This window comes from Zootoca vivipara, chromosome 3, assembly GCF_965207765.1.
Source record: "Zootoca vivipara chromosome 3, rZooViv2.hap1.1, whole genome shotgun sequence".
Lineage (NCBI taxonomy): Eukaryota > Metazoa > Chordata > Lepidosauria > Squamata > Lacertidae > Zootoca > Zootoca vivipara.
Genome location: NC_142586.1, coordinates 86,589,740 through 86,609,106, shown reverse-complemented (window position 1 = coordinate 86,609,106; position 19,367 = coordinate 86,589,740). Strand labels below are relative to the sequence as shown.

The 19,367-nt window shown below is 43.8% G+C and overlaps 1 protein-coding gene across 1 annotated transcript in view; it reads left to right on the top strand.

The window, feature by feature from the left end:
- Positions 1-19,367, top strand: part of ALK (ALK receptor tyrosine kinase) — a 582,689-nt gene that overhangs the window by 554,847 nt on the left and 8,475 nt on the right. Inside the window, exons 21-28 of the mRNA XM_035110504.3 lie at positions 3,521-3,611; positions 4,325-4,389; positions 5,626-5,755; positions 14,225-14,322; positions 14,887-14,979; positions 17,090-17,191; positions 17,846-17,980; positions 19,102-19,192. Of these exons, the coding sequence (XP_034966395.3) occupies positions 3,521-3,611; positions 4,325-4,389; positions 5,626-5,755; positions 14,225-14,322; positions 14,887-14,979; positions 17,090-17,191; positions 17,846-17,980; positions 19,102-19,192 (805 nt within the window). The remainder of the gene's footprint in view (positions 1-3,520; positions 3,612-4,324; positions 4,390-5,625; positions 5,756-14,224; positions 14,323-14,886; positions 14,980-17,089; positions 17,192-17,845; positions 17,981-19,101; positions 19,193-19,367) is intronic.

The window sequence follows — 19,367 nt, the reverse complement described above, 5'->3', positions numbered from 1 at the left end:
GTACAGTATTGAGTTTTAAGTTATCAGTATAAAACTCAGCTAGACAGGTTTTGCAAGGCCCCTCCTTCTGAGATAGTCAGTCCATCACACTTGTCAGAAATCTGTCATCTCCTCCTAATGGCCCCCCTTAAGGTGCAAAGAAAAAGAAATCCATCTCTTAGTTACTTTTTTATGTTGATTTCTAGAATAGTAATTGGCGGTGTTCTTTGAGACGAAATTTGTTTTATTGATGCAGTCTTTTCCCTAGGAGAAGACTGTCTGCATTGTTCTGTGCTTCGTGTTTATTGCTTATTTTTTCTCACTGTTTCCTGTGGTGTTTCAAGCCTGCTTTCAATGTTTTCCTTTCTGCACAAATATAGCCAATCAGTTGCAACTCCCTGTGCATGTGAGACATTGGGTGATAGCTCCCTTTCCCCTCTTCTTCCTCTACCTACCTCCACATACTAACACGCTGAGCCTTCAACTCAACGAGCCCTGGTGGCAGTGTTCTGCCTCTGGACCCCCCATGCTCTCCTGGGATTTGCCTGCTTCTCTGCTGCACGTACAACATTTTTATATTTTTATTAATCAAAGGCTGGAATGAGCAGTGACACAAAACTTTTGTAATGAGCACACAAGAGAAAATCTGTCTTAACAGGGTGCATGATTTATTTATTTCCTCGTTTTCTGTATTCTTTTAAATAATTAATCCCGAAACCCACTTTATAAAAATTGTTCAACATCTACAGTAATCATGCTTAGCTTTGGCACACAATTATTCTGCTGTGAGTCTGGGTTGCCATGCAGAATTTGTTACTCCCATTGTACACTTCCAACATGCTAAGGCCACTGTCTATAGTCAGTAGTTGCAAACCACCTTAATAACCCCAGTAGACTTATGCCAGAATAAAGATGGAGGGGTGTGATATTGTTACCGTATATTCCAGCGTATAAGACGACTGGGCGTATAAGACGAAACCCCCCCAAAAAAATTTTCCAGTTAAAATATAGAGTTTGGGATATACTCGCCGTATAAGAAATACGACCCGTGGTATAAGACGACCCCCGACTTTTGAGAAGATTTTCCTGGGTTAAAAAGCAGGAATATACAGTAATTCTTTTGGACCATTCAGCATCCTTCAATACCATCATCCATATTAGCCTTATGAGTCCACCAACCATATTATCCTTTTGATTGGACTATGTGGGTTGGGAACTGGGAGCACCATGCTGCAGTGGTTTAATTTTTAGCTGAATAATAATAATAATAATAATAATAATAATAATAATAATTTATTTATACCCCGCCCATCTGGCTGGGCTTCCCCTGCCACTCTGGGCAGCCTCCAACAAACATTAAAATACATCAAATATCACAGATTAAAACTTCTCTAAACAGGACTACCTTTAGGTATTTTCTAAATGTCAGGTAGTTGTTTATCTCTCTGACCTCTGCTGGGAGGGTGTTCCACAGGGTGGGCACCACTACCGAGAAGGCCCTCTGCCTGGCTCCCTGTAGCTTTGCTTTTCACAGTGAGGGAACCGCCAGAAGGCCCTCGGCGCTGGACCTCAGTGTCTGGGCAGAACGATTGGGGTGGAGACGCTCCTTCAGGTATACTGGACCGAGGCCGTTTAGGGTTTTAAAGGTCAGCACCAACACTTCGAATTGTGCTCGGAAACGTACTGGCTGCAACGTTTGTGGTATTGGGCCGCCTAGAATAATTCAATCTTGTCCCCCATGCTTGTCAACATCTACTTTAAGCTGTTGAATGAGATCATCTGAAGATGCAGATTGAGGTGGCACCTAACTCTGCATCCCCCTTTTCATCTTATTCTCTTGGGCAGTAGAAGCAGTCAACCAGTGTCATGGACTGGTTGGATGGAGAGGAATGGTGGGAGGAACCAGCTGGGGAATCACCAAGGGAAGAAGGCTCAGAGTCCAGGGAGTGGTAGTGGGGAAACAATGAGTGGTCAGAGGGGAAAGAGGAGGAAGACTGGGAAGAGTAGTTGTCGGAAGCTGATGACTTGTCTTCTACTTCTACTGTCAGAGGAAGAATGCCTCTGATTGCCATTTGCTGGGAGTCACAAGTGGGGAGATCATTCAAGTCCTGCTTGCTGGCTTCCAATAGGTACCTTGCTGGTCACTTTGAGAACAGGACCTGAGTTGTTGTTGTTGTTGTTGTTGTTGTTGTTGTTTGTACCCCAGCCACTCTGGGTGGCTTCCAACAAAGATTAAAATACATTAAAATGTCACACATTAAAAACTTCCCTAAACAGGGCTGCCTTCAGATGTCTTCTAAATGTCAGGTAGTTGTTTATTTCTTTGACATCTGATGGGAGGGCGTTCCACAGGGCGGGCGCCACTACTGAGAAGGCCCTCTGCCTGGTTCCCTGTAGCTTTGCTTTTCGCAGTGAGGGAACCACCAGAAGGCCCTCGGTGCTAGACTAGCATAGGCCTTTGGCTGATCCAGAAGGGGTGTTACAAATTTCCCTCACTTTGTCCTGTACTGCATATGAAAGTAAAATTTTGCCCATATTGCTTCCCTGCTCCCTGCACAATGTATTATACCAGTGGGGGTGGGGGACATGGTTCATCTTGCTTACATTTAGAGTCAGTTGAATGGGACCCCATGGGTCGTCTAGTCCAACCCCCTGCAATGCAGGGATCCTGCCCACAGCATTACAGTTTCATTACAGAAAGAATCATGATCAAGCCGTGGCTATTTTAATCTTAGTCAAGGCAGCCCAGCGTATTCCCTTTTTGTTGGGAGAATGGACCTTTCCATAACTTAAGTATAAATGATCGGCTGCCATAGTAGATACCATAGTTAGAGATGGTTGGGGTTTGTGGTTTGTTTGTTTTTAAGCAGCAATGTATTATGGGTAAATTGCACTAATGAGGCCTTTGTGTAACTAAGGGGTTGGCCAAGTACAGGTGATTTATTGCCATAGTAGCTAATGGTCAGAGATGTTGTTTGGAAGCAGCAAGTCAACATTATGTATATTATATATATATATATATATATATATATATATATATATATATATATATATAATATTAAAAAAACCTTTCCTTTTTCTAGGAGCCAAAAATGATTAATTCACAGTGAAAACATATACAATGTGATTTTGTTCTGGGGTGGACTTCAGGGTGTTGGAACACCACAAATTTATGCATAAATACAAATTCTGAATATTTCATCAGCATTCCTGCCACTTAACAAGGGAGTTGAGGGTGTTGCTAGTGGCAAGTTCCTCTGCGGAGTGTCTACTAGTGCCAATGGTAACATTACATTAACAGTACTCCATGTAACCAGTTTGTAACATGCCATAAAGCGGGAAGCAGGCATGAGCAACACACAAAACGTCAGGGGTGCAGAACTTTTTCCCCTTTCCCTAAACGAATTTTCACTAAATGAACATTTGACAGTGTACATTCAAGGGATTTACGTAGGCCTAACCTTTCTCCATTTTTTATGAAATTGAAATATTGAAATATGTATGGTATTTTAATCTTCCTTCCCTTTTCTCATTTGTCTAGGGGTTTAGGCCATGGAGCCTTTGGGGAGGTGTACGAAGGTCAAGTGGTTGGGATCCCCAGCGACCCCAGTCCCTTACAAGTGGCTGTAAAAGTAAGTGGAAAAACCAATGGCGAGTGTCCATGGTGATGGTTAGGTGCCATATTTCATCAAATGAAAGCAGCACGTCTGAGTTCACTATCTTGTTTTCTCCTGATAATGGCAGGTTGGGGAAACTGAAGAATCTAGAATGTCTCTTCAGAATTCATTATCACTTTTAGTTCAGCACAATGGTAGAATTTTAATTCCCAGGCACATCTTTAAAAACTCCAGTTAGTTGAAGAATCTCTTGGTGCTAGAAAGGATCCTTTAAGCCAGGCATGGCCAAACTTGGCCCTCTAGATGCTTTGGGATTACAACTTCCATCATCCCTAGCTAACAGGACCAGTGGTCAGGGATGATGGGAATTGTAGTTCCGAAACATCTGGAGGGCGTTTGGCCGTGCCTGCTCTAAGCAACAGCATGATTTCCCGTTGCCTTCCAGCCCCTTGCCCTTCTGCATTCTGATGCTTTCTAGGTTTACTACCGTCATGGTGGGTGGTTCCATCCACAGACAACTGGAGTTTTTTTCTTGCTTGGAGACAGAGTGATGGGAAAACAGGTTTCTGCCTGTTTTACAGCTCCTAAATACAGAGTGCCTCTGTCGATAAGAAAGGCAGCAACTGTAAAATTTCCTTGTGAGAGGAATGGAGTCTATAATAGGTCCGGGCAGGTCCATGAGAAGGACAGTTTGTTCATGTTTCTCCTCTTGCTTCTTTCTTGTCTAGACTTTGCCAGAGGTTTGTTCAGAGCAAGATGAGCTGGATTTCCTCATGGAAGCTCTAATAATCAGGTGTGTTAATTCAAGTTGATCAATGGCCTTTCAACCTCAAGCACACGCCCAGCCGAATTAAAAGCAGGGGGGGGGAATGTTGGACTGCTTTTATGCAGGTGAAAACCATTTCAATAATACATAACATTTGTATAATGCTTTGAGAGTGTTCAACGTGATTAAAACGTTGTATTTCTTACAACAACTTTTTAAGGTAGGTCAGCATTATTACCCCCAAATTACCTGAGGTGGGACTGAAGCTGAGAGACAGAGGACATTGCCTAGGAATTGTTGTTGTTGTTTTATTTGTACCCTACCCATCTAACTGGGTGGCCTAGCCAGTGAGTTTATAGCAGGAACAAGATTCTCCCGCAATGTCTCTTTGGCAGCTATGTTTATTTACAGTAGTTCATAAAATTTATACATGCTTTGCTGTAAACAAACAAAGAGGTATACAAAAAGATAAAAGAAGAAAATCAAGGGGGGAATTTATTACAGCAATAGCTTAAAGCATTCAAAAAGTTACAATATTAAAACAGGTTAAAATTCACATCAGCTTTCTAAGTATCTGGGTAGGCTTGTCTACACAATCATGTTTTTACCTTGTTTTACAAGAATGACACCACTTCGAAAGGAATGACATTTTCCAAAGCAAATGCTCACTTTCAGCGGTAGCAATGAGTAAGCCCATTGCCACCCCCCTTTACCATTTGTCAAGGGAGAAGGTGGCAACAGAGGAAGTTGCCTTATAACTAAGTTCAGACCATTGGTTCATCTATGGTGCATTGTCTACAGTGACCACCAGCAGCTCTCCAGAATTTCAGGAAGGAGTCTTTCCCAGCCCTATCTGGGTATCTTCCTCCACACTCAGTTGCTTCCCGTTTCTTTGCTTATTATTATATTTTAATGGGTTCAATTCTGTGGTTCTCCAGTGTGAATTTTTCACTAGCCAAAGTCTTTTCCTGCCTTGCAGTATCTAATGCAACCATACCTTAAGAGTAGATATGCTTTGGCAAATGGACTAGACCAGGCACCCCCAAACTCAGCCCTCCAGACATTTTGGGACTACAATTCCCATCTCCCCTGACCACAGGTCCTGTTAGCTAGGGATGATGGGAGTTGTAGTCCCAAAATATATGGAGAGCCAAGTTTGGGGATGCCTGGACTAGACCAATAACTGAAGCTATCAGGATCTCAAATCTGCCTAGCAAGTATTTACCATTTGATTTAAAAGCTGTTTCTTAATTTCCTTTTCAGCAAGTTCAACCATCAGAATATCGTGCGCTGCATTGGGGTGAGCTTGCAGGCTCTGCCACGCTTTATTCTGCTGGAACTCATGGCTGGAGGAGACTTGAAATCTTTCCTGAGGGAGACACGGCCTAGGCCGGTAAGGAGGAAACAGTTGCTTAATGCTGGGATCTGAGGCCCTTGTCTCCAAGTAGGTCTCCCTTGGTTAAATGTAGCTTAATTTTCTTTACATATCTCAACTGCTTCCTTTAAAAGAATCTTTGTGGGGGTTTTGTGGCTCTTCCTCTCCCATGCTTTCTTGAACTTTAGAACTGTTAGGGGAGATATATGAACACGGAGCATCTTGTGCTGATGGGGTAGCTGAGCAACACTTCACCATGCAAGCAGCTTGCACCAGGATCCATAGGTGACAACTTCCTGGGGCCCTGGGTGCCCGATCACCCACAAAATTCCCCATGAAGGGGCCTTGCACCCACAAATTTTGGTGCCAGGGCCATGCATGCTGCATGGCACCCATGGCCCCAGGCACCTACGGTCACGGGGCCAAGCTGGCACTCCTAGCGAGATTTTTGAAGTGATATTCTGTTTCACTTGAACGTAGGGGAGTCTGCATTAAGAGAGAATCTACCACCATTCTAAATATCAGCATAATAAAGCTGAAGTTGTTACTCTACCTGTTTCTCAGTTCTGGATTGGATGAAAGGTACAGATGATCTCTTGGATCAGACTGTTCTTACTGTTTCAAAATTTGCAAGTTTTCAAGGTATATAGCACTCTTCCTCAATCATGAATAAACAGTATTTACGCATTCGTTTTTTGGAGTGCTGCTGCATAATTTTGAGAATAGAAATCTTGCTAGAAATATTGAACAAGGAACTGGTGTTACAGAACTGTTTGAAAAGGGCACCAAGGAGTCTGAGTCTTTGTTTGAGGATGCTAATAGCATTGTTACCCTATAAAGGGGGTCTGGAAATACGCCGGTTCTCTTTAGCCAAAGAAAGACAGCAGTGGCATGGAAAGAGTTCAAATTTATTGCAGACTGCATTAAGAATAAATGGTCCAGAGGAATCCTCCAAATTCCGGACCCTGAATACAAAATTCAAGACACTTTTATAACATTCTGTTTACATGGTTAGCTTGTGAATGATCCCTTTCAGCAACATGATTGGATAACAGAATGTGTGGACAGCTTGTGGACTCCTCATGTTCACTTCTAATTGGTTTACAAAAAATACGCTCTGTCTACTATCTGTACCAGATACAGTAGTTTATAAATTCACTGTTCTTCTGTCTCGTGCAAAATATTGCACTTTTGGTAGTCTGTTACATGAAGCAGTCAGTTTGGAGCATCTAGTCCAGGCATCCCCAAACTTCGGCCCTCCAGATGTTTTGGACTTCAATTCCCATCATCGCTGACCACTGGTCCTCTTAGCTAGGGATCATGGGAGTTGTAGGCCAAAACATCAGGAGGGCCGCAGTTTGGGGATGCCTAATCTAGTCTCTTCAAGGCCACTTCGCCTTTCTGGTATGTGAAGCTGATAAGTGACGCCCTCCTTGTTAGCGAAAAGACAGGTTGAGGTGCATTAAAAATCTCTGCTTAGCTAGGTATATACAGATACATTGTGGTTGTGACTGAGAACTTGTTTATGCGGGCTCAGCACTTAGCAGTCTGAGGTCAGCTGCGTATCAGAAACATGTTCTGTGACACAGGGTGAGAGCATGTCAGTATAGGGGTATTCTGTACTTCACCTTCCAGCTAGCCTGAAGGAACTTGGCAGCTCTCCTACGTTTCCAATCTGCACAACCTCTCCTTGGTGTCCTGCTAGCTGCTGATAGCGAACTGTAAGCTATTGTTCAGTAGAAACTGACTCAAAGCAGAAGTAATAGTGCTGTGAAAGCAATGTATGAGAGAAATGTATGTTCAGAAATGCCTGCCTGCTGTGTTGACCCCGGTGAGTCTCATTCCCCTGGGTCCCACTCTGGTATCAGCATACGTAGTTCACTCATTTTTAAAACATGTTTTTCAAATTAGTAGAGGGTCTTCCCATTACTGACCAGCGCCGACTTCATGAAAAAGATAACTTCATATAATTGCTTTTTCTCCTGTCATGCAGAGAAATTGCAGCCACTGCTAAATAGTGACTGTCATGTCAGAACAGATCTAGTGTGTAATGAACTCACATAGCACCCAACTTCAGGGAAGCTGAAATTATTGTTACTATTATCTTTAAAGACACAATCCATTTTAAATAAAAGCTGATTAAAAGGAACTGAAGAATATAAGAAGAGGCCTGCCTGATCAGATGAATGTCCTGTCTAATTCAGCATCCTGCTTTGCTAAGCTCCCAATAGCACAATAGCTCTCTCCTGCGCATGATGCCTTTCTGAGGCATGCTACCTCTGTTACTGGGGGTAATATAGCCACCATTTGTAGCACACACTGATATCCTCCATCAATTTTTAAATCCCCCTTTAAAGTTGGTGCCCACCATCATTACATCTTGTGGAAGCAAATTCCATAGTTTAACTTTCCACTATTTAAAGAATTACTTCTTTTTACCTGTCCTGGATCTCCCAATCTTCAGCTTCATTTTATGACCTTAGGTGCTAATATGTGGAGGAAAACCTCTTTGTCTCCACTTTCTCCGCACCAAGCGCAATTTTGTATAATATCCCTACACAAACTCACATTTTAAAAAACAAAACAAAACACCCCAAGTATTGGAACCTTTCCTCAATCTGCTTGGTTTGTTTGCACTTTTCCAAGTTGCACAACTATCATTTTTGAGGTGCAGCAACCAGAATTGAACAAGGTATCCCAAAGTATCCCAGTCCCATGGACTGCAAGAAGATCAAACCTATCCATTCTGAAGGAAATCAGCCCTGAGTGCTCACTGGAAGGACAGATCGTGAAGCTGAGGCTCCAATACTTTGGCCACCTCATGAGAAGAGAAGACTCCCTGGAAAAGACCATGATGTTGGGAAAGATGGAGGGCACTAGGAGAAGGGGACGACAGAGGACGAGATGGTTGGACAGTGTTCTCAAAGCCACCAACATGAGTTTGACCAAACTGCGGGAGGCAGTGGAAGACAGGAGTGCCTGGTATGTTCTGGTCCATGGGGTCACAAAGAGTCGGACACGACTAAACGACAACAACACCCCAAATGTGGTCATTGTTTAGATTTGTAAAAAGGCATTATGATATTGGAAATATTATTTTCAGTCCCTCTCTTAACAGTCCTGAGCATGAAATTCAGCTATTTTTACAGCTGCTACATATTGGGTCAACCTATTCACTGAGCTATTCTCCATGAGCCCTCTCTCCCTGCCAGTTATTTATCTCAATTAATGTATATTTTTCACCCCAGCGTGTATCACTTTGCACTTGCTTGCATTGAATTGCATTTGCCATTTTAATCCCCATTCACCCACTTTAGGGACATCTTTTTCAATCTAGTAGCAATCCCTTTTTGTTTTGTTTTTACCACCCTGAGTAATTGGTGCCACCAGCAAAATTAGCCACCTCAGATTAAATCAACCAATGCACACCATAGGGAACCAAGGCTGTGTATTATATTTTATTTTATTTTCTTCTGAATGTTTACAGTATGATATTTGATGTAGTTTCAACACTTGTTTCCAACACTGATTACAAATTGTCACCCAATATCCTGCTTTTTAAGATTTGGCTACTCAAAGCTATCCCTGTGGCTGCTCAAAATGGGCTTTCATGGTCCGCATAACACCTGACGATGATACTTCGTGCATCTGGAAAATAGAGATCTGGCCCACGAAAGCTGGTGGCTCAACAAATGTGCTAGCTTTCAAGGACTCATTGGTGACATCCGCATAAAACATTACAGTATGATTTAGCAGTTGGGAGATGGAGATGAGCCTCCATAGGCCTGAGCAAAGCACAGGGATTGCGTGTTCCTCCTCCTACATGGCCAGAAGAATCAGGAATCCTGCTTTGCAACAGTTAGTTAAATAAGCCAGCTTCACAAAGTGTAGCTTGAAGTTGGCTTGTTGTTTGTTGTAAACCAGGATTCCTGGCTCGTACGTAACGCTAGACAAATATTCTTTGACAGCAAAACTAAACCTGGCAGAAGCCCACCTGGGCAGAAGAAGGGGAGGTGGAAACGTGAGAGTCCAACACTCACCCATGTAGTGATAAACCGTGGTTTAATGTTACACGAAAACAGGGCCATCGAATTGTAGTGGGCTCATAGGTCACCTTGTCCAATCCCTTGCCATGCAAGAAAAAAGCCACAATGTTTTTTTTCTGCAGCAAACTAACACAGTTATCCCTCTAGTGTTATTCATAGTTATTCATAGTGAGTTTAAACAATCAATATGTGACTGTTTTTCTGTGGTTGGTTTCTTGGATTGAGAAGCAGGCCTGTAGTTGCGTGTTTAGACCCAGAGACCTTCCCCTAAATAAGACACATTAAACTCAAATTTTAGTTTTGGTTTTTGGAAAAATTTAGGCCACAACTTTATTGATTACAGAAAAGTGAGTGGTTGCATGGGCTCTGGTTCGACTAGCTCCCTACACCCTTGCAGGTAGCGCTGACCCAGAGCTCTATCATAGGTCAGCCAAGAGTGAACACCTGAGGCAGGTGAAAAGCCTGGGAACAGATTCTGTTCACTCACCAGATGCTCCTCTGGACTCAGGCACAGGCACAACCCGCTCTCGGGGGTTGACCAAACCAAGTTGAGTCCCTGGATTCCTTTAACGGAATACCCTTCACATAGGGATGACGAGACCGTTCTCCCATCCCTATCACCTGAACCAGTGCCTATCCGCAATCTTACAAGTTGTGATGATTTTCTACGCAGCAGGTGAAACCCAAATGGCAACAGCCAATCAGCCAAGCAGGGAAAATTCCTGCCGTGCCTGTCCCAATGACAGACGACACACGGTGGCATAGCAAGGTCAATCGCAAAATGCCCTAAAATTAGGGAGAGGTGGGCGGGTGTTCAAATGCACGAGCCGGAAGAGGAAGCTCTGGGACACATGCATGGGTTTATATTGGTCCCTCGATCCATTTAGACTGCACCCCATTGGCCAGATTAAACCCAACAATGAGGGACCTACCAGTAGGTTGTTGTGGCTATCCAATAGACCCACCCACAACCAGGAGGTCAGTCTTCAGGTCTCACCGCAACACGTGCCCTTTTTTAGGGAGGACACGATATGTCATTTTTAAATGTTCATGCTCTCCAGCTAGGAGCTCAAGATGCTTTGTATTGTTGGTTGTTGCGGGTCATAACGCAGTGCAGCATGAGTCCTTACAGCTAAACACGTGGCAGGAAACAGGGACACAGGGTGACAGAACGTAGCATTAGCCAACTTGAGCTACAAAGAGTGGCAGCAAGTCATAGAGCATTGCATTAGCTTTCTTAACACAAAAAAGATAGGGTAAGTCAGGCCACAGCAGTTCCTACTATAATGTACAAAGCAAGCACCATGGAGGAAACTAGGAAAAAAACAAACACATGACAGGATCTTTGGAGAAATAAATGAGACCTCCAAGCTCTGGCAGGAAAAATGTGCATCCATGTGGGTTTTAATACAAATACAGACCCTTGTGGAATACAGATAAGAGATACTTCTTTGACTGCGTAAACTTGCACCAGCAATCTGAATCGACATAGTCTGCTAATACTGTATTTTATTTTATTTATTTTATACTCATTGAATATGATTTCCTTCACTTGCATTTCACCTTAATTCAGAAAATTCTCTGTTGGAAGGTCATTATTTCTCCAATAATGACATAAGACTGATAAAGGCAGAGACTCAAAGCTGTCCAGATACTTGAAATTGAAATGTGCAAATACTCCGAACATAACAAACTCCTAAGGTGTTAAAAGACTTCTCTGCTCAATGGTTTTTCACATAGAAAAGCAATCAGGAGAGGTTTTTGGTAGATAAGCAGTAATTTCCCTTCTTTGTGTCCTGCAGCATGTTGCTCAAAGCAGTGATTATGCTGAACAATGGAGTCAGTTTGTTTTGCGGTCACCTTTCGGAAGGTTTGACCTAACAAGGGGATGGCGTTGCTTTAATGTGCCCAGCCCTTCCCTCCCTCCGAGCCACAACCACAGTTTCCAGCTGGCTGCATCATCCCTTCATCTGGGGAGCAAAAGCAGCAAGGAGCTGCAAAGTGAATTTCCTTGGCATTTCAAGGCTACTCCAGTGCTCTGCATCTCTGTACAAAATGGGCCCAAACGCTTCATGTCTCAAACAAATTACCCTGTTAAATTGCCCTTGGCAAAGAAAGAGCCTCTACTTTAGCGGAGACTGAATAAAAGGCAGCAGAGGCGCTTTTCTTCTTCAACCAAGAGTTTTACGTAAAACTTAGTAGTAGCCTTGCCTACCTGGCAAGGGCAATCCTAAGGTCATCACCTGGGTCTGTTGTACCAAGATTGCACAGAGATCCACAAAGGGACAGCACAAAGATTTACACAGGTCCATTGATGCTGCTCTTTCCAATCTTACACACTCAAAGAGTAGGGCAGGTAAGGAAGAAGAGCAAAAGAGGGTGCTTGTGATAGGAGTGTTGCGTCACATCTGTTAGTATTTTGCTTTTCTTCGGTATCAATAGTCGGACAAAGCTGGGGATTGTTACAACTTTCAGCTATAGAATTTCCCTCTCAACCATGCTGGAAGGGAAAGCCAATGTTTGGCACAATAGCAGAAAAGACAGTCACGGCAACATACGTAAATAGAAACCAAATGTAACAGAAACAAATATACCGTGAAATTCCCTGAAATGAGAGATAATCGGATAAAATAAAAATATTGAAGGAGCTAAGGATATCAGAAAACTAATACTGTAGTAACGGCTGATATAGAAATAATTAATGAAAATAATCAAAGCATTAACGGGATGCCGGCTAGAACCTCGTTTCACTGCGATTAACAGTTTCCTCAGAAGGAAATTGAAAGGACTGTATTTTCAATAAACATCATTCAAAAATAAAGAGTAAGGAAACACTAATTTTGCATATTCAAGGCTAAGACACGGGCAAAAAAGAGCAGTCTTTGCCAAACATTAGATCATGGAGCTCTCACAGCCCAGACTTTGAGTTTTTCAGAAAGCTATATAGCTTAATTTGAATCCCCATTTTTGCCTGCGTTTTAGGCCTTGAATGTTTGGCACAAAGCTTTCTGACTTCTTACAGAAGTGCCCATGCAATATATCTCTGCTGCTGCACTAGATTTGGATTAGGTTCTTGGAAGCCTGTCTTACCTGATTTTCGCTGTAATCAGTGCAGTCTCTCTCTCCTGGACATAAACACAGTTTAGAAGACAATATGCACTTCAAATCTCCCTCTCACCAATTTAGAAAACAAGAAAAGTCCTGCTGGAACAGGCCAGAGACCCATCTTAGTTAGACAGCAGTTTCTGTCTGGCCTGTATTCACCACAATCAGTGCTGTTTCTATTCCACTGTAGTTCGGTTTCCACCCAATACTTGCTGCCCACTATTCTACATACTTTGTGGTGATCAGGCCATGAGTGGGAGGGGATCAGTTGTGGGGACGGGGGCTGTGTGTATGTCTGCCTGCAAGTATGTGAATGCAAGAGGCAAGAGTGGCCACACCCACAACTAGCCTGCATCTCCTTTTTGGTGTGAAAAGTATTAATGTGGTCTTGGGCCAAAAAAAGGCTCACTGTAGGCAGTGATGGTTCATGGGCTCACGGAGAGTCGAACACGACTAAGACGACTAAACAACCATAGGCAGTGATGTGGGCACAAAATATTCCAATGCTTTATTTTGCAGTGGGGGGGGGGAATATCAGTTTTATAAAATCATTAGTAATGCATGGATGTCATTTTCAAATACAATTATCATTTGAGCTCGGCAGTTTTGATGATCTGAGCTTTGTTTGCTAAATACAAATAAGATAAACATGCTAAATTAGATCATTCTGTAAGGCATAGGGGGGGATCTGCTGCAAATGGAAGACTTCATGATGTAAACCATCCTAATTTACATAGCGTGATTTGCATCAGAAAAAGACAGAATTGGAAAATTTTATGGAAAATTTCCTATGCAGATCACCCTAATTTGCAGAGGTACAGTTTATCCCCCCCGCCCCAGCTCAACAGTGTCCGGAAATAGCCGGAAATTGATTCCGTCAACCTGAATTAATTCAGAGGTAGAAAACCTGGCAGGGGGCTTGTTTGATGAACCCCTTTCCATCCAACTAGAAAAGCACGTTTGATATGAATGATCTCAATTAGGATAATTTCCCTCTTTAAAAATGCTTTTCCTGCAGGTTGCAGGTGGTGAGTATTTTTCTTAGTGATAGGGATGGTGAAGAAAAGGGTTAAATGGGTGCCCAGGACACAAGAGGATGGTCTGTGGAGGTGTTGAGGGCAGTGTGATCGTGCTCCAACTATTGAAAAAGCAGCACTATGCTTGCAACAATGTGAGCTTCAATGTGTGCCTTTAAAATAAATGCAAACTGGAGTTTCCAAAAGGGTTAGGAACCAGATTCAGCAGATATTATTGTAGCCACAAAGCTCTTTGCTTAAAGTGATCAAGTTTCTGAAGACAAACCTCTGAAGTGTCATACTTTGCATTATTTCTTTAGAGCCACCCCTCTTCCCTAAGCATGCTGGACTTGCTACATGTGGCTCGCGACATTGCTTGCGGCTGTCAATATCTGGAAGAAAATCACTTCATTCACAGGTAAGTAGTAGAAGCGTTTGTTGCTGAGGGACCACTTCCAAACACCCTGTGTGACTGACTTAACTTGCAAAAGGACTAACGGGAGAATAGGAGCAGGAAACAGGCAAGGATGGTTGTGCACTACTGCCCCCTAGAGGTTCAGAACATTTTTAATACTGTATATAAAAAAGGGAAGTTTGAGGAGCAAATTAGGTATTATATTTTTGCTGCAGCATAACAAGCTTTTGAAAGCATTTTCATATATGGCATTTCGAGCTCTGTGTGAATAACTGTAGCCCTTATCTTGTTGTTCAACCAAGGTGGGAGGGTGGAGCCCAGCCAAGGTGGTGTGTGTGTGTGTGTGTGTTAAAGCTAGCTCTCAAATTCATCAACTGGAGTGATTTGTGGAGCTTTAAATCTTGTGCTGCTGAGTCTCCCGTACTGGTTTTCTCAAAAAAATAAGAAGAATGAAAATGTTCAATAGTCAATTAGTTTTGTCCTTAGTTTTTCCAATGAGTTGAGCCATTGCTCCTCCAAGGGCAGTGTTTTTCACCTGCTTTTTCTCCTTTCCTTTTTGTTTCTCAGAGACATCGCTGCTCGAAATTGCCTCCTTACATGTAAAGGCCCTGGGAGAATAGCTAAAATTGGAGATTTTGGGATGGCCCGGGACATATACAGGTAAGAGAACACAGCTTATTATTAGCCCCATCAAGTGGAAGCCTACTCCATAAAAAGGGGTTGGTTTATCTGGCTTAACTTCTTTGCAGGATATTATATTTTTGCCCTAGTAAAGGGACTTGTAATGCTTCCAGATCCTAACTTGCAGACAGTATTAGCATTTGCTGTGACACTGGGGACTAACCCCAACTTCCACCATTCACTTTCAGAGTCCATCATCCTGCATTCTGTTGTGAAGGCATCCTCAGCCGCGCTCCCATTTCTCCCTTTCCCCCCTCCACTCTTGTGTTTTGCTTTATCCTCCTTGGTGTTGACCCCGTCACTTTCAGTCTCTATGTCAGCGTCATTAGTAAATCTCTCTAGTTTACAGCATATAAAAGAGGGGGAAAGGTCAGGAAAATGTAATTACCCAACCTGGAATTTATCCAGGGCGGTTGGGATTAATGATTCTGCAGTTACAGAAAGTGCCAGGAAGACTTTAATGACTGTCAGGAGTTCTGCTTACATCTCATCCGAAAAGCAACACTCACAGTGCCCTCTGATGTGAGGCTGGAGAACTGCTTCATCACATGACGCAATGAAGGTTCAGTCAACAGACAGTTTTGACAGATGACTTACCCTTTGGCCTTTTACTTAACTTAGCTGTTTAAAAACATTATTCTCTATAGTAAAAATGTGGCATAAGGATTTGAACAGTTCATACCCAGGGCCATCTTAAGCATGCCCGGTGCCCTGGCGCCATGGTGCGGCGGATCCCTCCGGCGCCCCCCCCCCCGTTTCCCAGTGCGGCTGCCCCAGGTGCAGCTGCACTGTGCCACCCAGTCTGCCATAGGGCCGGCCCTGGGCCAGGGGGCGCTGCCCGCCCTGTTGCTACGCCCCTGCGCGCGGCGGAGGTGGCCTGTTATGTACTGAGCTGAATCCTAGAACAATAGGATTCAGAAACAGCGGGAGCTACCCAATCCAACTCCAGGTGGAAGTGAATCCGCAACCTGATTGGCCTGCTGGAGCAGCCAATCAGGCGGCTGGCAGAAGTGAATCTGCTACCTGATTGGCCTGTAGGAGCAGCCAATCAGGCTGCAGGCAGAAGTCAATCCACAATATAATTGGCCCACAGGTGTAGCCCTGAAGTAGCCAATCACGCAAGGCCCATTGTGTAAATAATGTATATAAGCAGATGGTTTTGGGAAAAGAGCCATTCTTCTTCTCCTCTTCTCCTTGATGACTATGAGCTGAATAAAGAGCATGAAATTCACTCTCGACTCCGAGTACATTTCATGGCCCCAGGCCCGCGCGCCTCCCGAGAGCGGCCTGAAGCCACTGAACAGCGGAGGCGCACCTGGGGCAGCCTCAGCCACGCCTCTCAGCGGGCACAGCGGCACCCCTGGTGGCCTGGCGCCCCGCGCTACCAGGGGTGGGCCTAGAGCCGGCCCTGTTCATACCGTTTTACAGTGCTTTTTTCGGGGGGGGACACAGGGGTATGCATACCCCTAAACATTTTGTGAATCTAAGTTTGGCCTCGTTGGGGAGCAGTATTTCAATATGAGTAGGAAAATGAGAGTACCTCTAAATATATAATTTTGTGGGAGGAACCAGTTTACCTGCAGGATCACCTTACCCCAAACATCCCTGCATCAGCACTAGGTGCTTCCAGGAGGCTGGGATAGAGACTGACCATCACTGCCTTTTGCTGTTGCCAGCCTCCTCTGGAGAAAGGATATGGGAGCCAATTGCATGTCATTTAGCCTGGTGAGAAAATTCCTGCCCTCTGAACTGTATTTAAGCCAGGCTTCTTGGAGTGCAGGAAGGACCGGTATCAGAAACTTTAATGTCAGTTTACTCTAGTTTTGTGCTTTGTAAATATTGAATTAATTCTGTGTTTGTTGTTGGATGCTAGTCATTTTTTAATTTACTGCCGTGCTCTGTAATTCATATATTTTGATGTTTTAAATGTTTGCTGTAAGCCACTTTGAGCATAGCTCATTGTGGAGAAGTGGCATATAAATGAACCCAATCAGTCAATTCAAGATCAATGAGGGTCAGCCTCCATGGTCACATAACTGTGCAGTCATGTCTGATTTCCTCTTCTAAATTCCCCCCGCTTTCTCAACAGAGCCAGTTACTATAGAAAAGGAGGGTGTGCAATGCTCCCTGTCAAGTGGATGCCCCCCGAGGCCTTCATGGAAGGGATATTTACATCCAAAACAGATACCTGGTGAGCCTGCTCCATATTTTCCATCCATTTTTCAAGCCACCTGCTGCCAGTTGGTTAAATGTAGCAACCACGTTTCTTCTGCAGCAACCTATGTCCTTTCTTCAAAAATACAAGGATCCTTCCGACGTTACATTTAGCCATGTGGGGGTGTAGTGCCAAGTAGCATCAGAAGTCATATGGAAGGAAACCATATCACGACTGCTTTCCAATGCCAGCATTCTCCTTACCAGGAATTGAAGCACTTAAGATAGTAATCATGACGTGTTGCGAACTCTTCTCATGTGACCTCAGACTTCTGATACTATGTGGAAAGAAGAGACAGCATAATAGCTCTGATGCTGCAGAAGGATCTCGCAGTCAACAAAATCAGTTGTGTATGAATGTACCACATAGAATCGTAGAGTTGGAAGAGACCACAAGGGCCATCCAGTCCAACCCCCTGTCAAGCAGAAAACACCATCAAAGCATTCCTGACAGATGGCTGTCAAGCCTCTGCTTAAAGACCTCCAAAGAAGGAGACTCCAGCACACTCCTTGGTAGCAAATTCCACATGACAGGCTTTTTGCCAGTACTGGCCCCACTCCAAGTACAGTATATCTGCGTAGTTTTCAGTGTATCTATCCATGACCATATTTCTTTCTCTTTTGTGTCCAGGTCATTTGGAGTGTTGCTGTGGGAAATATTCTCTCTCGGATATATGCCCTATCCCAGCAAAAGTAACCAGGAGGTCTTGGAGTTCGTAACAAGTGGAGGAAGGATGGATCCACCCAAAAATTGCCCCGGCCCTGTGTAGGAAACTTTTAAGGATCTGCTTGGTCCATGGGTTCAACTTGTCATGTTCTGGCATCTCTTCTCATCATGTTTACTCTGCAAAGATTGTTTTCCAGTATCATATATTTCACCAATCTGCTAGAACAACTGGAACCTGCAACGAAATGCTGTAGAGCAGCATATTCAGAGTTCCAGCCAGCCAAGTTGTTTTCCAGGGTGTGCCATCCCATTGCATCCCGCCTCGCCATCCCAGTAGTCCATCTTGTACACCACAACCCACAACAAACCACCAGCATTCTATAACCACTGACCATGCTTCTCTGTTTTTTTCTGATGATTGTTTTGGAGAGTGGGAGACTTCTGCAAACCCTGAAGTCCCCCCAAGCTTCTGATATGTCCCTCTTTCTCATGGATGGTGCCATTAGCCTCATAAAAATTTGCTGTTCACTATTTATCTGTAGGATAAATTCTTTCATTAGCTGCAATGGTTTAACTTTGCAGTCACTGCCATTTTGGTGGGTACTAACTACCAGCTGATGCCGTGTTCAGAGTCCTCATCCTCTTGTAGTAATTCAGGAGTCTTCACCTTCCCTTCTCTTACAAATATCCTAAGAGCCACAAATTGAATTTAATTCACATAACAATATATGTCCTGATGCTTCCAGGAAATGAATCATCAAAGACCCTGCAGTGTTTTCCCCTTATGTAGGTGGGCATTATTTGAGTAGCAGCTTAGTCTTGTTTGCCTTAGTCCAGGCATCCCCAAACTCGGCCCTCCAGCTGTTTGGGGACTACAAATCCCATCAACCCTAGCTAACAGGACCAGTGGTAAGGGGTGATGGGAATTGTAGTCCCAAAACAGCTGGAGGGCCGAGTTTGGGGGTGCCTGCCTTAGTCCCTTAGCCTGGGAAGGGTCATAGCTCAGTGGCAGAGTGCATGTCTTGCATGAGAGGGCTTGTAGATTCAAGCCCTGCCACCTATCGGAAGGACTGTTGCTTGAAACCCTGAAGAGCTGCTGCCAGTCAGTGTCGAGAATACTGAGCTACTAGACCAATCGGTTTGATTCTGTATAATAAATAAGGCAGCGTCCTAACCCACTCTCCTGCCATTCACCATTTGGTCTTCTGCTCCCATTGCAGGTATCGAATAATGACACAATGCTGGCAACACCAGCCTGAAGACCGGCCAAACTTTGCTATCGTATTGGAGAGGATTGAATACTGCACTCAGGTATCTATAACTTCTCAGGGCAATTATTTAATGCTGTTTCTTCCAAGAAATGCCAGAAGGGGCACATGGAAAAGAAACAATGGGTGAGCCAATACAACCAGAGCACAACCTGGTGCCAATATCTCTGACTCTTGCCCAACCCCTTCCCCAGACCACCTGAAGAAGTGAATTCATT